At 36.7% G+C, this 13,899-nt stretch overlaps 1 protein-coding gene across 2 annotated transcripts in view; it reads right to left on the bottom strand.

Moving 5' to 3' along the window:
- The window catches only part of RBM25 (RNA binding motif protein 25), a 34,029-nt gene that overhangs the window by 1,657 nt on the left and 18,473 nt on the right, over window positions 1-13,899 (bottom strand). Inside the window, exons 8-18 of one of the 2 annotated variants that reach the window (XM_017808261.1) lie at window positions 12,752-12,805; window positions 12,415-12,498; window positions 8,603-8,880; window positions 7,466-7,688; window positions 7,087-7,176; window positions 5,631-5,704; window positions 4,772-4,922; window positions 4,088-4,412; window positions 2,798-3,072; window positions 2,252-2,350; window positions 925-972 (exon numbers count right to left, since the gene is read on the bottom strand). In XM_017808261.1, coding sequence (XP_017663750.1) covers window positions 925-972; window positions 2,252-2,350; window positions 2,798-3,072; window positions 4,088-4,412; window positions 4,772-4,922; window positions 5,631-5,704; window positions 7,087-7,176; window positions 7,466-7,688; window positions 8,603-8,880; window positions 12,415-12,498; window positions 12,752-12,805 — 1,701 coding nt within the window. The remainder of the gene's footprint in view (window positions 1-924; window positions 973-2,251; window positions 2,351-2,797; window positions 3,073-4,087; window positions 4,413-4,771; window positions 4,923-5,630; window positions 5,705-7,086; window positions 7,177-7,465; window positions 7,689-8,602; window positions 8,881-12,414; window positions 12,499-12,751; window positions 12,806-13,899) is intronic. The other variant, XM_017808271.1, reaches the window with a different exon arrangement.

Genomic DNA, 13,899 nt, shown 5'->3' with positions numbered 1-13,899 from the left:
GAACAAAACTTCTGTCCTGCATTTATCACTAATTATATACTTGTATTATACAGCTGTTGAGCACTAAGAGATAAAAGTATCAGTAAACTAGTCTCCAAAAGTGGTTTGGGAAGAGGCATAGAAATGGCAGGCTTGGAAAGAATATAAGAACAAGACATTGACATGCGGTATTTTCCCTTAATTATCTGCTAGTTTCTGCTCATTTTCAGCTTGGAACTTCCTTGGATATTTATTAAGTAAACTCTCAATGAATTTCTCTTTCCTGAACTCATTATTCAGGCTCTTCTTGAATCCATACAAACTTTTAGCATGCATAACATCTCTTGGGAAGTTCCCCAGGTCCCTCACTAGTCACACCAAGAACCATCTACTAACTTCTACTTTGCATGTGGCTCCTACCAAAAAAGAGTGGACAATTAGTTTTTATTCACCTGTCAGTGTATAAAATATGATGAAACAGTAGCACTATTTCATAGAGTTTCTCTTTTCCAACACCAGGCAAAAAAGAGCTTTACTCTTCTAGAGAAAATCATCGCTTTTGCTCATTAATTAGTAAAAGACCCACTAAACCACTAATAAAAATCTAGTTACAAGAATGAGAAGGAGGAAGAAGTGTGATTTCTGGTACAGGTCTGTTATTATTGATTCTTACATCTTTGGGACAAAATTTTTGTTCTATGTTTCCGAATACTGAGAAATTCTGAACAGGGGTCAGTAGTTTGTACCTAGGTGGTGTAACCACAAAATAATGCCTGCACTAGCACGATCTTTTTAATCAAAACAGCTTTCATATCTAATGTGTGTTTTCTGTCCATGTTCTGTGAACACCAAGTATTTCTGTTATGGACTCCTGCCATTTTGTATAACTGACTATTAGCTTCAGTAAAATGTAGAAGGCATATCAGTTACACAATTTTTGCTTACCATGGCAACATCATCCAGTATGCTCTGTGGTGAGCTGTGAGCCATAACCTGAAAGAAACAAATGTTTTTAGTCTGAAAACTTAGAATAAACCCTATAAACATATTTGGACAAAATCCAGTTATGTCTGGATTTTGACTGTTATGCACATGCGCTAAGTATTTGCAGTTCATTAGGTCCCAGTATTAGCCAAGGCAAAAATTAGTATTAAACTGCATCAGAGTCCATCATAGTGAGTGCAAGTTTATGGTCGATTACTAAAGAACAAGTTTCAGGAAGCTCCCGAGATTCACAGGCATTTGCTGGCTATTCTTGCATCTCCAACTAAGCTTTCTTAATTCAAGGAAGAAGCTCCCCTTTCTTTAACAATACATTCATAATGGAAGGTAAAGGCAAAATTCTCCCTGTATCAATCCTCATAACAGGTAGATGCAAAATCCAGCTAAGTATTTAAAATCTTTTTCAGAACCAAATAAGTTGTCTTTCAATACTATAAAATTTCATTTATTTATATATATATACACATATATCTAATATAAGCATGGCAAATATTCAACTTCTGCTTTTCGCTTTGTACTAATCAACTGTGTCACAAAACCATCACACTTGCTTTGCTTCTCACAGAGTAGCCCTAAAAGATAAACCAAGACAAGCCATTATGAACATGAGTACCATGAACCTGAACAGTTTTCCAAATTCCCTAATAAAAAGCCATAGAGTTGTCCTGAGAGACAATAAAAAGGCAAGTTGTAAGAATTCAGTTTGTAATTTGATGGAAGAAGCTCCACAGACTTTAGATGCAACAAGTCATGCAAATGGTTAAAATGATTAGCGTTAGAATGATTTCTAATGCTAACTCTAAAACCTTAGTATTTGCTTACTACTAAAGGAACAACTTTTTAAGAAATTCATCTAGTTAATCCAGAAACATACGTAAAAATCAAACTACTAGCTCTTTTCCCCCTACATTCACACAAAGCCTATTTCTAAGTTAAAAAATGTTACTGGCAAGTGAGATATTAAGTCTGAAATCTAATAGTAAAACTATCAGTTATAACAGCTGTTCTTGACAACTGGTTATTTCTTTCTCTAGTTCCATGTTTATCTAACATAGCATCTAACATGTACATATTGTGCATAAGCACTAACAGAGGTTAAATTGTAAAGCATCAGGGTACTGATTCCAAGTTCACCGTCTCTGCTGACCAATATCACAGATTACTGAGAAGCTAAGAACAAACTGCCTCCAAACACAGATATGGCAGTCACTGGTGCAGTTTAAATAGGGGGCAAACCCCAGACTTCACAAAGGAAGCAGAAGATACTAACCTTAGAACAAACAAAGTCAACTAGCGTGGCTTCTTCTTCACCAATATATTCTATTATTTTTTTGTTGATCCATGGTCTAATTCGACGTTCCATTAATGTCTGGAAAAAGAAAAACACAAACTCAAAATGAATAATTACCTTAAACTTCACTGTCTTGTAACAACTGCCAGATAGGCAGTTAGAAGACTCAAACAACTATTTAGCAAAAGATACATATTGCTGTCAGTGAGACAACCCTCAGAGATTTGGCATCTGCAAGTATTTCGGACATCCACTCAAACATGTTTTTACAGGACAAGTTTTCTCCCTCTTCCATAAAACTGCTAGACAATATGTAGCAGCGATTCAAAAGAGACCAAACAAAAATAAGCAGGCATACTTCAGAATAAGGATTATATATGAACAAGAAATAGAGGACTCATGTTTGACTCCATTTGATGGCAATGCTCCAATCCACTGGGGTCCCAGTAACACTGTTTTTCTATTCAATTTAAAGGTTTGGAAAAATTAAGCCTTTTTGTAAATGGTTAAATGAAATCAACTTACTGAATCCACAATTGACCAATCAAGAGGATAAGCAAAGAGCTCTGGTTTTGCTGTGGGAATCTTCTCAATGAGACTCTTAATATGTTTGCGTTTTTCTTCTGTATTGACACTGCCTTTGATATTGCTTTTATCTTCATCTCCATAATCCAGGGGGACAAGTTTCCTTTTGCGGGGCACATCATCACTGTCTTCATCATCAAATTTATTGAAAACACTATCCACAGCAAGCTTCTTCCTTTTTACAGCATTGGGCTGATTAGGACTATTGCAGGCACCTAGAACCCAAAAGACAGAATAACATATTCATGAACTTCAACTGAAACTAGTTTGCTCTTCAAACATTTCTTGAGGAATGTTGGTTTGTATGTTATATAAATGCCTGTGAATGCCTGGCATCGGCTTTTAATCTCTCAAACTCTGTTATAAAAGTGGCAAAAGAGGTAAAAATCTCAGATGAAGTTTGTTCAAGATTTTTGAAAAATAGGATCTTTTTCTCTACCCTGAAACTAATTAGCACTCTAAGTGAAAGGAAGGCTAAAGCCGAGTTTCAGCCTTAGCAGAAGCAGAGCACAAAAGTGAAAGGCTGCAATGAATCCTGCTGTAGGAAAAGCACTAATCAGCCTAATACCATAGAGCCTCTCTTCATTGAAGATCTAACACAGTGTGAGCTCAAACTTCAGCCCCGTATAATTGAAATAGTAAATAATAAATGCACAAACTTTGTGGAATACAAATATCTTTAGTTCTGCTGCTCAGAACTAAATTTTTTTAGAACGCCCAGAAATTGCTAAAGTACTAAGGAACTATATGCTCAAGTTCCACTCACAGTTGTCATCCATTCATTGTGATACTCTAAGAGGAAGAAAAAAAAAATCTAATTTTATTTTTCTTTAAAAGGGCCTTTTTAAGTAAATATAAGAACTATCTAGGTGTTAAATTTAACATATACTTACACCAATGAAAAGAAGCAATGAGTTTTAAAAGAGATATTTATAGATATATTAAGGTGAAAAAGCATGTGAAAATAACCAATCCCAGCTCAGAACATTCCTAAAAAATTTAAGCCTTGAACATGCCAAAACTTCCCTCTATTTTTCCCCTCTAAATTTTGGAAGAAGAGAGCTCTATAAAATGTATCTTCTAGATAAGGCAAATGAAGCACAGCATCTGGGTAACAAGAATGTGACATAAGTACATCAAAACATTTGGAAAACCATGTGGTTACTCAGCTTGGCTTTTTTTTTTCCACTTTGATCCCATATGAAAGATTAAAATAAAATGTAAACTTGCCCAGTTTGAGGCTAAGTCCTATTTTGGGCCGATGCTCCTCCAGCTGCTGTTGTTCAGGTGAATTTTCATGAGGGATAATAATGCCACAGGGAGATTCATCACCGGGTGTGTTAGGGGTTGCATTTCCACTAGCAGAAGAAACAGATGGAGCAGAACTGATGGGTCGTAATGTTGGTTTAAGGCAGGGCTTTTGTTCGGGCTCCTCCTCCTCTTCCTCTGGCTCTTCTCTCTTTTCCTCTTTTTCTGCCTTGTCTTCCTCTTCCTCCTCAGACTCTGGCTCTTGTTTAATTTGTGGCTGCCTGCGCCGCTCAGCTTCCTGCTCCATCTACAATGAAAGAAACAATCAGCAAAATAGAAGCTCTCTCAAAACCAGCACTGTTTGAAAAGAATCTAAAGATCCACCCCTTTAGAAGACTGTTAGTCAAGAAATACATGCAACTACTGGTGTTATTATAAGAAACAGTGATTAATTCAGATTTGTTTTCCAACTCCATCCAATCTGGATGTTAATCTGGAAAGCGTGTTGGTTTTTTTTTTTTCATTGTTCTTACTGCTCATCAAGACTTCTTTTTAAGAAAAAGTGAACAGAGGAAATAGTAAATATCAGATTGCTTACACAATTTTGCTTAATGCAACCAGAATACCAAGGACTCTTTTTTTCCTATCAGACCAACAGCTACTCACCCTCTGGAGTTCTGCATCTGGATCTGGGTGTCCTTCTGCCAGAAGACGCTGCCTAATTTCTTCTAATTCTTCCTTTTCCCTTTTCCTATCCCGTTCATCTGCTTCCATCTCTTTCTCCCTGTCTCGTAGCCTCTTCTGAAGAGCACTACCCCTACAAGAGATACACATTTTGTACTTCAAAGAACATTTCAATGAGAACCTTGTACCACAATACAAGAAAAACTTCATACAGATGCATCTTCCACTAAATGAAAATAAGATTCATAAGAGCACTGGTGTCCTCTATTTTTGTAACAGAAAAATATAAGATACCAGGTATCAACTTTACTATACAGAACCTACTCCATCACATCAAACAGATGTAGAATGTGGCTGCTGATCTTTTTAGAGAAAGAATCAAATTATTTTATAGGTTTTTGACAAGAACCACTTCTGCTAAATTAGTTTAATGCAAATGTTAGTCACATGCTGAAGGATGTTTCCAATGCTTTACTATTAACAAGCTTGTTCTTCATACTATTTACAGCTTCCTCATAGTGAATTATTTAGAGGCATGCTTGTTCCCTTCTCCCTGCCCCCACCACCTTATTTTGACATTTCACTGACCTCTACCCTGCCTCACCCACAACTTAAGTGATAGGAATGAACAGCTACTCCCAAGCATTAACAAGTAGCAGTAAGGAGTTTCCCTTTTCCCTCTGTCAAGTGACACTGAAAAAATTTAGATCATTATAACCCTTACAACAGTGCCACATAATCAGTTAAATATAAACTCCATAAGCCTCTGCCAACAAACCCCACAATTATGTTGAAATGAACAATGAAGACTTAATTGTTAGGAATCAATACAAAGACATACCTGTAGTACTTTGGATCATCTCTGTCATCATCATAATCTTCTAAGAATTCTTTTAACCGTTTAGCTTCCTTTGTCTGCAAGGAATTGAAACTTAAGTAATGATTTCTGGTTTTCTTTCCAAGAATTTAAAATTTAGTAATATTATTAGTAAGTTAATTGTAGATCTACTGCACTTTCAACTAAAAATACAGAGTTTTTCAAAGAGAAAATGGAAAAGTTTTAGAATTGCCTCCATCAGGTTCACTAGGATTGTGTCACTGATTTGCATATATATGCATACACACATATATACACACACGTGTTTGTTTGCTGGTTGTTTGTTTGTTTTTTCATTACAGATGAAGAGGATAAAAAGTTCCTGTTCTCCAAATCCATAAATCAAGTACTAGGTATTTTCTAATGGCATCTTAAGTGTATTTTATCAGTACTGCTTTGTTTCAAGAGCTTTTTAAAAAAGATTTAGTTATGCACAGAAACAAATCAGATGGCTGCTTCTAGAATAAGCACTCTCCTGTTCCTAATCCAAACCATGTGTCATTATAATAATGTACAGGCCTAAAATTGAAGAGGGCAAGGGGCATAGAAAGGAGACATTTTTTTCTCCCTCTGATCATATCAAAAGAGAAATCTAAATTAGGACATTCTAACCTGTATCTAAGCAATATCTTTAAACCAACAGTAAGATATTGCTATGCTGAAGACTTTGAGAAACCAATTACGATTATGGTTGTAAATTCAGCACAAAATTTAATACTGCTTTCTACAGCTGCCATCCATAGCCAGCATCCAGGAGGATTATGAATAGAAAATATCCTTGAGTCATTCTCAAACATTTCTCCCCCTTATGCATTTAGAAGGAAAACTTAGATTCCACATGAAACAGTGTATTTTATAATCCACTCACCCCTGCATGTTTCTTTACATATTTGGCTTTGAAGCAATTCCTAACCCATCGTCTACTTAGAACTCTCTCAATATCTCCTCTCCTCCTCTGGGAAAATTATGAAGGGAAACAACACCCCTATAACTTAAAATCATATCTCACAGAAGGTTTGGGCACATAAGCAGGTTGGAAATTAAAAACCAGGCCTAGTCCCACCTGCATGACGGAAAACATACAGTAAGTTTTGCCACAAATCTGACGCAAATACAAGTTACTGATGTAATAGTTCATGATGATCAGACCACCGTATTTTGCAGCTGCCCACTTCTCACCCCTGCCTTCACAAGACCAAGCCACTAGGCTTTGTTTCCAGACTCTAAATAGTACTCACACTTATTAGGCATCTTCTGTTTCAAGTCTTTTAAGTGTGGGGGTTTTTGTATAAAAACACACATGGTCTTCTCACAAAATGAGAGTTCTACTACTATTGATAAACAGTAGTACAATGTTCCATTCTAAATGAGACCAAGAGAACAAAGCAGGAAAAATGATATGTAAAACTATGAACCTTACCATTTCCCTTCGTCTTTCTTCTTCCCTTTCAGCCTCTTTTTCATATTCTCGACTTTTTTTTCGTTCTCTGATTTCCCAGTTTTTAAGACGCTACAACAGAAGGAAATACACACACTCAAATCTCAAGAACATTAAGAACAGTAATACTACTTCAGATTTAAAACAACTGCATTGTAAAGAATTTGCAAAATTTTATTTTAAAACATCAGAATAAGAAGTCAAAAGTTATTTTGACAGTGACTTACATATTCTGCCCCAATTCACATACTCAAAGATTAAAAGCTTTTTTAGGAGAAGGAACTATGTGTTTTATAGTAGACTTAATATCAACTCTCAGAAACATTATTTTATTTAAAGAACCTTAAAAATCCCAATCTACCTCCTGATATGCAGCTTCTTTTTCACGCAGTTTCCTCTCTAGTTTTCGTCGTTCGTAGGCATCTTCTTCATCTTCCTCTCGGTCTCTCTTCTTATCCTTTTCCCGCTCTCTTTCCCGCTCTCGTTCTCTTTCCCGTTCCCGCTCCCGTTCTCTTTCTCTCTCGCGTTCTCTTTCTCTTTCTCTCTCGCGTTCTCTTTCTCTTTCCCTGTCTCTGCTTTTTTCTCTGAAGGAAGGAAAAACCACCAAGTTAAGTACAGAGCATTCCTCTCCACTCAATCAAATGATTTACAACATCTTACAGGTTATTTTTCTTCTGCAATTTACAAGATGATTAGTTGGTATAGCAATAGGCAGAAATCAATACTACTAACGTATTCAAAAACCCATTTACCTAAAAGTAGTTGTTTGAGCACTAACCATTAAATAGCGGTATCTACAGAAACCAAGCATAAGCATGTGCCAATTTCTTATCAGACTCTGGTAGTAGTTCTCTATAAATAAGGTAAAACCACCACAAATAAAGGGTATCCTTAATAAATCTTTCATGTTTACGTGGCTTACAGGCAATTTTAATACTACTGACTACATGATTTGAAGTGAAACAGCTATTTTCTCTATGGTGAAGAGAGAAAAAGCAGCATTTAGAGTATGACATGATTAGTCAGTTTGAGACCGAGTAGTCCCCATGTTTTTACTAAAAAATCCACAAAACAAACAAAAAAACCCACAAAAAATCCCCAAGGCAACCAACCAACCAAAAAACCCCACCAAATAACAAAGGAAAAAGTAAAACCCACTTAAGCTAAAGCATACAACAGACGTAAGACAACCTTAAGTAGGAATAAAGCTAATAATGAAAAATAAGAGAGATTTGAGATAAAACCAGTATCTTTAAGCCATGGTTTGGGGGTTGCTTACTGCATATTGCAGTCCTTATACTCTTGTGCTGTGGAGGGAATCAAGTATTCTCCCATGTTTTATAAATACAACACTTTCCAAAATTTTAATTTCCTATTGTTACTCTGATCTTCCACAGGGACCATTCTCTTTTGAATGGCAGCTGATCTGCTGAACTATATGCATTTAGTAAACATCACTAGGAAAAAATGAAATGAACAGCAATCCAGATACATTTACCTTGATCTGCTCCGATCCTTGCGATCTGAACTCCTTTCACGATCTCTGTCACGATCTCTGTCTCGTTCACGGTCTCTGTCTCGGTCCTTAGTTCGGTCACGATCCCTATCTCGCTCCCGTTCACGCTCCCGTTCCTTCTCCTTCTCTCGTTCACGCTCCCTCTCTCTTTCACGCTCCCTCCTTTCTCGTTCACGCTCCCGCTCCCTTTCTCTTTCTCTGCGTTCTTTTTCAATTTCCTGTCTTTCTTTCTCCTTTTTGCCTTTTTCCTCCTCCAGTTTCTAAAAACCAACAAGAGAACTTTCATAGTTAATTCTGCAGTTACAGGAACTGGATATTCCCGGCGCAACACACAAGGCTGGTAATGGAAATACCAAAACCGCCACTAATTTTGAAATATTAAATAGGGTTTGGTGGGTATTTTTTGGAACTCATAAAAGTATGAAATCAAAATGCAGCAATCACAAGACTAAGTTTCGTGCAAAAGCATAGATCTACACGGACCAGCAATCTCCAACCTTAGCAGAGTAGGGCTGGCCTTGGATTATAAACTGACTAAAGTGCACATACACAGTGCATTACCAGTCATCATTCAGGTGGGATTCAAATTCCATTTGCCCTCTAAGCCACATAGGTACAAGTAAGTGAACTTCTAGCTGATAAAATTAACTGTCCATCTAGGACAATATATTTCAGTGGAATGCTTACTGGGACAGTGAGTTGTTTCCCAAAAAGTCTTGGCAGACCAAAACCGTCCTATATGAAAACTTGGGTAAAGAAATACATCCACTTACATGTGGTGCATGTGGTTAAACAGTAAAGAAAACTGACACCTTTCCCCTTTTCCCTCCCTAAACAAGTTCTAATTGTTCATTGGTAAGAACTGGACTCTGCAGAATGGAATTCTTAACTTCCACCACTGCAAGATGGAGACAGTTAACAAAAGGTTGGAAATAGCTCTTTTGAAACACAGGAACTAAAGGTTACCTGCTACAGTTTTACTAAAAACTGTACAAAATTGCCCCCTTTTTTCAATTAGAAACAGTACTTGTGACCAGAATTCCTATAAGACATTAGAAAATACATCAACAGAATGATAGATAAATCCATCCTTGGAAGCAATTGTTATGTGTTAACTTACAGATGCTGTGCTAGGACATGGGCCGCCAACACTGGATTAACCTTGCCTATAAGCTATGTTTCTGGGAGGAAGAGCAAGTACACGGTTCACAAATATACCAAATAACAACCAAATATACCAAATTTCATCCTGACGGATGCCAGAATACCACTTTTTGAACAAATATTGAGCAGAATAAACACGTTTATCCCCTTTGGCTCCACGTTTACCATCACTGAAATGAAATTAAAAACTGGAACAATGAAACAGCATTTTCTCTGGTTTCTGTTTTTTTCTTTTCTTTTAAACAAAGCATTTAAGACAACTTTAAAAAGCAATCTTACCTGATTAGTGTTCTTCTGCCATGGGCACAGGGACCAGAGAACCGACAAAGGATTACATAAATAAAGCTAATTCACTAGTGATTAATGTATCCAGTGAAACTATGCTGCATTGATAGCACAATACAGGCAAACCGATGTTGGATACATTGAAATCACAAAAGGAAAAAGGGACTAAAAATGGCAGGAATTGGTAGGAAACTAATGTGAAAAAAAAAATCAAACTTAGATCCTGAAATATACACTAATCTGAAAACTAATTTCTAAGGACTGCATTTTCCAGGAGCTTTACAGTGTTAAACCTCAGTACGGTCAGATATTAAGCTAGGTTGTCAACTTTTAAAAATCCAACTTACCTCAAATTTCATATACTTTTAAAGAAAACTTTACATACTGAAGTGGTTGATACTTACAGGTTATCTTTGGTTGAACTCCTGTTTTGCCACTCTCAAAAACTTTGTTTGTGATGACATTTCTCAAGAGAGTGGATTTCTTTCTTTTTTTTTTTTATAAATATATTCACACAAGTGTAAATACACATAAACAAATTTTGATACATTAAGATCCATTTTCTAAGTCCACTTTCTTAAAATCCAATCGAAAAAAATCAACTGGTCTGTTTTGTAATCAAAATCTGACCTCCTTTAAATTCTGTAAGCCTAAATAAAAGGATCTGGAAGGGTAATGGGATGGGAACAGTATCAGATAAATTGAAGTAATGAACAGAAATGAACAGGTAGAAGAATTATAAATCTTACCTTGAGCTCTCTTCAGACTCGTCCGTGCTGTAAATGGACGCCCCCTGCAATGCTGACACCCTGACAGTCTGTCGTTATTGTTTTATAAACTCATACCAAAAACATGCAAAGGTTCACTGTGCTCACTAGCCAGCTGCTAAGGATTCAACAGCCCCTTTTAAACATATCCAATATATACAATGACTACTTCCAGTTGATTTTTAATGTTAAGAAACCCAAAACAGCCCCCCAAATAATAGATTAAAGGCAGTAAAATGCCCAACAGCTTCTGAAACAATGAAGCTTGGTTTTTGTTTGTTTTGTTTGTAATTTTTAAAAAAAAAATTATTACTTTTTGCATCTTAGTATCAGTGACAACTTGGGGCTGGGAACTGAACATAATTCTACTGAAGTTTCACCACTGACCAGTTTCACATTCAATTGCTGAGCTTCTCCAGATGATTTTTTTCTAGAATTTTTCCCCAGGTTTTTATCTTCAACAACTTCAGTCAAGAGCAAAACTGAATATGTGTACTTACAATAACACGTAGTCACCTGTGTTTATATTGATACAGTTGTGTGAAAACATGATACCAACCCCAGTGATTGCATGTGGTAAAGCTAAATAACACGGGCATACTTCACCTTTTCTTTAATGTTGATTTGGGGGTATTTTGAAAGAAAAGTGTGTGCTCAAAAGAGGAGCTTGCTGATACTTCTCTAGGCCAAGGACTATTCCAATCTTGTTGGGGAAAAATTAATACCAACTTTAAGCTAAACATTAAAATAAGAACGTTACATGCATAGTTGCACTTTACTATCTGCAAGTATCACCTTCCAAAGCAGAAACATTCACAGATGCACTAGCATTAGTGGAAACTTCTGTAAGTGGGAACCCTGAGGTGGGACTTGATGTGCACAAACATTTCCAAGCCAGTTACCCCTTTGCATATTTTTCTGAGGGGGCATCCATAAGTATAATAAAAACAGAAGCTCATACTTACATCCTATTCCATGTTACTTTCCAAGCTGTGAGTTTCATCTTGCATTAGTCACCATATGATCTCTATCATAATGGTGGGGGTCAATGAATAGATTAGCTTTATGGGAATTTACAGTTCTTCCATGCATCTAAAGTTTGGTAAGTCTGGTAACCACTGACCTATTTTTATCTTCCCCCACTCTTAACTTAGAACTATTAAAATAAAAGACTTAAATTTAATTCAAGTTTCAACTCTTCATAAAATCTTGGATAATGTTACAAATCTACCTACAGAAACACACTCAAGTGTATGTCTTACGCTGCAGCCCCGTTTAGCCTTAGTTATAAATATCTTGACTTAATGTATGTGTAGCAACTTAAGCTGCCTTTATTCATGGTAAAGTGAGAAGACTGCAAAATACTCAGTAGCAATCAAAGTCTTAGCATAAAGATGTCAAGGGCCACTTTAACGTGGCCGTTGTCTTTTTTTGACTTGTAAAGAACTATATGTATATTAAACCTAATATAAACATCATTTTAAGTGATAATGCAATGTACTGCTAAATTTTATAATAGTGGTTTTTTGGATTTTGAAAAAGCCTAATTTTTATCAAGTGCAAAAACAAGAATACTACCTTGTGTGTATCTCTGAATTTACTGATCTCTCTTGATATCAGGTCTCTTTTGTCTTCCTCCATTTCTATAGCATTTATATCCTCCTAAAAAACAAGGGGGACAGGAGTAAAAGCATTAAGAGCCATCTGTACAGACACAGGAGAAAAAGAGAAAAGCCGCAGGTTAGAAGTTTTCAACCAGTCTTGCAAGAGATAAATAAAGTCCTTCTGCAGTACCAAACCTGACAGTCTGATGTTAATGAGTGAAAAAAAAAAAAAAAATCAGATGGACAAGAGTCACAAATCTGGCAACTAGCAGTAAACATAGTCATTGTCAAAGCCTACAATGTAAACGAACCTTGGTGATGAGTGGATAAGGTATCAGTGGGGCCACTGGAAATCTGCGGAAAATCTGCGGAAAAATCCACGGAGATTTTTTTTTTTAAAAATAGATTGCACACTACTCTGAAAAACAATGTTTTGTATGTTTGTACTACAAAGCAATATTGTATTGCTGTGATCTCATTTCTTTGATTCAACAAAGTTACAGAAGAACCTCGCTAATTCTCCCTTCGCTGAACTACTTTAAAACGTAGTGATGTCTCATGTTAGTAAGACTTCACTGAATTACAAGTGTACTACAGGATATTAGTACGCTATGGTAGCATCATAAACAAGGCTAAGCTACACTTGCCAAAATAAATGTTGTATATCTTGATTTTATTTACTCGCTAATTCGCAAAATTTGGTAGATTGCACCTGCTAACTTATAATTAGTGCGAATTAGCGAGGTTCCCCCGTGCTTGAAATTGAAAACCAGATTCCACTCACTCTCAGTTCCCCACACACATTTTCAACTCCCCCACATCAGTCATGCCTTCATCCAGGAGAACTAACAGCCTCTGCTGCTAACACCAGCGGATTAATAGCACAATCTTCTTCATACCAAGTTCTTCAGGGGACAACAGCCCCAAGGCTGGCAAGTTTCCACACCCTCCCTCTGCCCCCCCAATATATCTGCATCCATCTTCCCTTTCCCCCCCCCCTCAACAGTCTTTCTCTCCACTCTCCTTTAAAGACAAGAGCAACAAGCTAGTACCGTCTCTTCACTCCCACCTCTATCCACACAGGCCAAAGATGGCAATTTCCAAGTTTCTTTTCCTCCTTCCCAATATGGGAGGTATGATGGGATGCATTTCAACCCACAAGTGCTGTGTATTTTAAAAGAACTTATTTGCCTACTTGACTAGCTCAGATTGGTAAAATTCTACACAACACAGAGCTAGAATATCACTCTGTCCCAGGGACATAGTCAGCATCCAGCTCTTCAACAACTGCAATGGTCCCTTACAATGTTTAACTGCCTGGCATTATTCATGGCCATATATATATATTTACCCACAGGACAACAGACATTGTAACAGTGCTTGTAACAAAAAAATACAGCTGATAGCATTAAACAATGACTCATTACTCATTTGCAAATTCTCATCCAAAAAAACATCT

Source organism: Lepidothrix coronata, unplaced genomic scaffold (genome assembly GCF_001604755.1).
Source record: "Lepidothrix coronata isolate B3197 unplaced genomic scaffold, Lepidothrix_coronata-1.0 Scaffold1, whole genome shotgun sequence".
Classification (NCBI taxonomy): Eukaryota; Metazoa; Chordata; class Aves; order Passeriformes; family Pipridae; genus Lepidothrix; species Lepidothrix coronata.
This window is presented reverse-complemented; position numbering and strand designations above follow the sequence as displayed.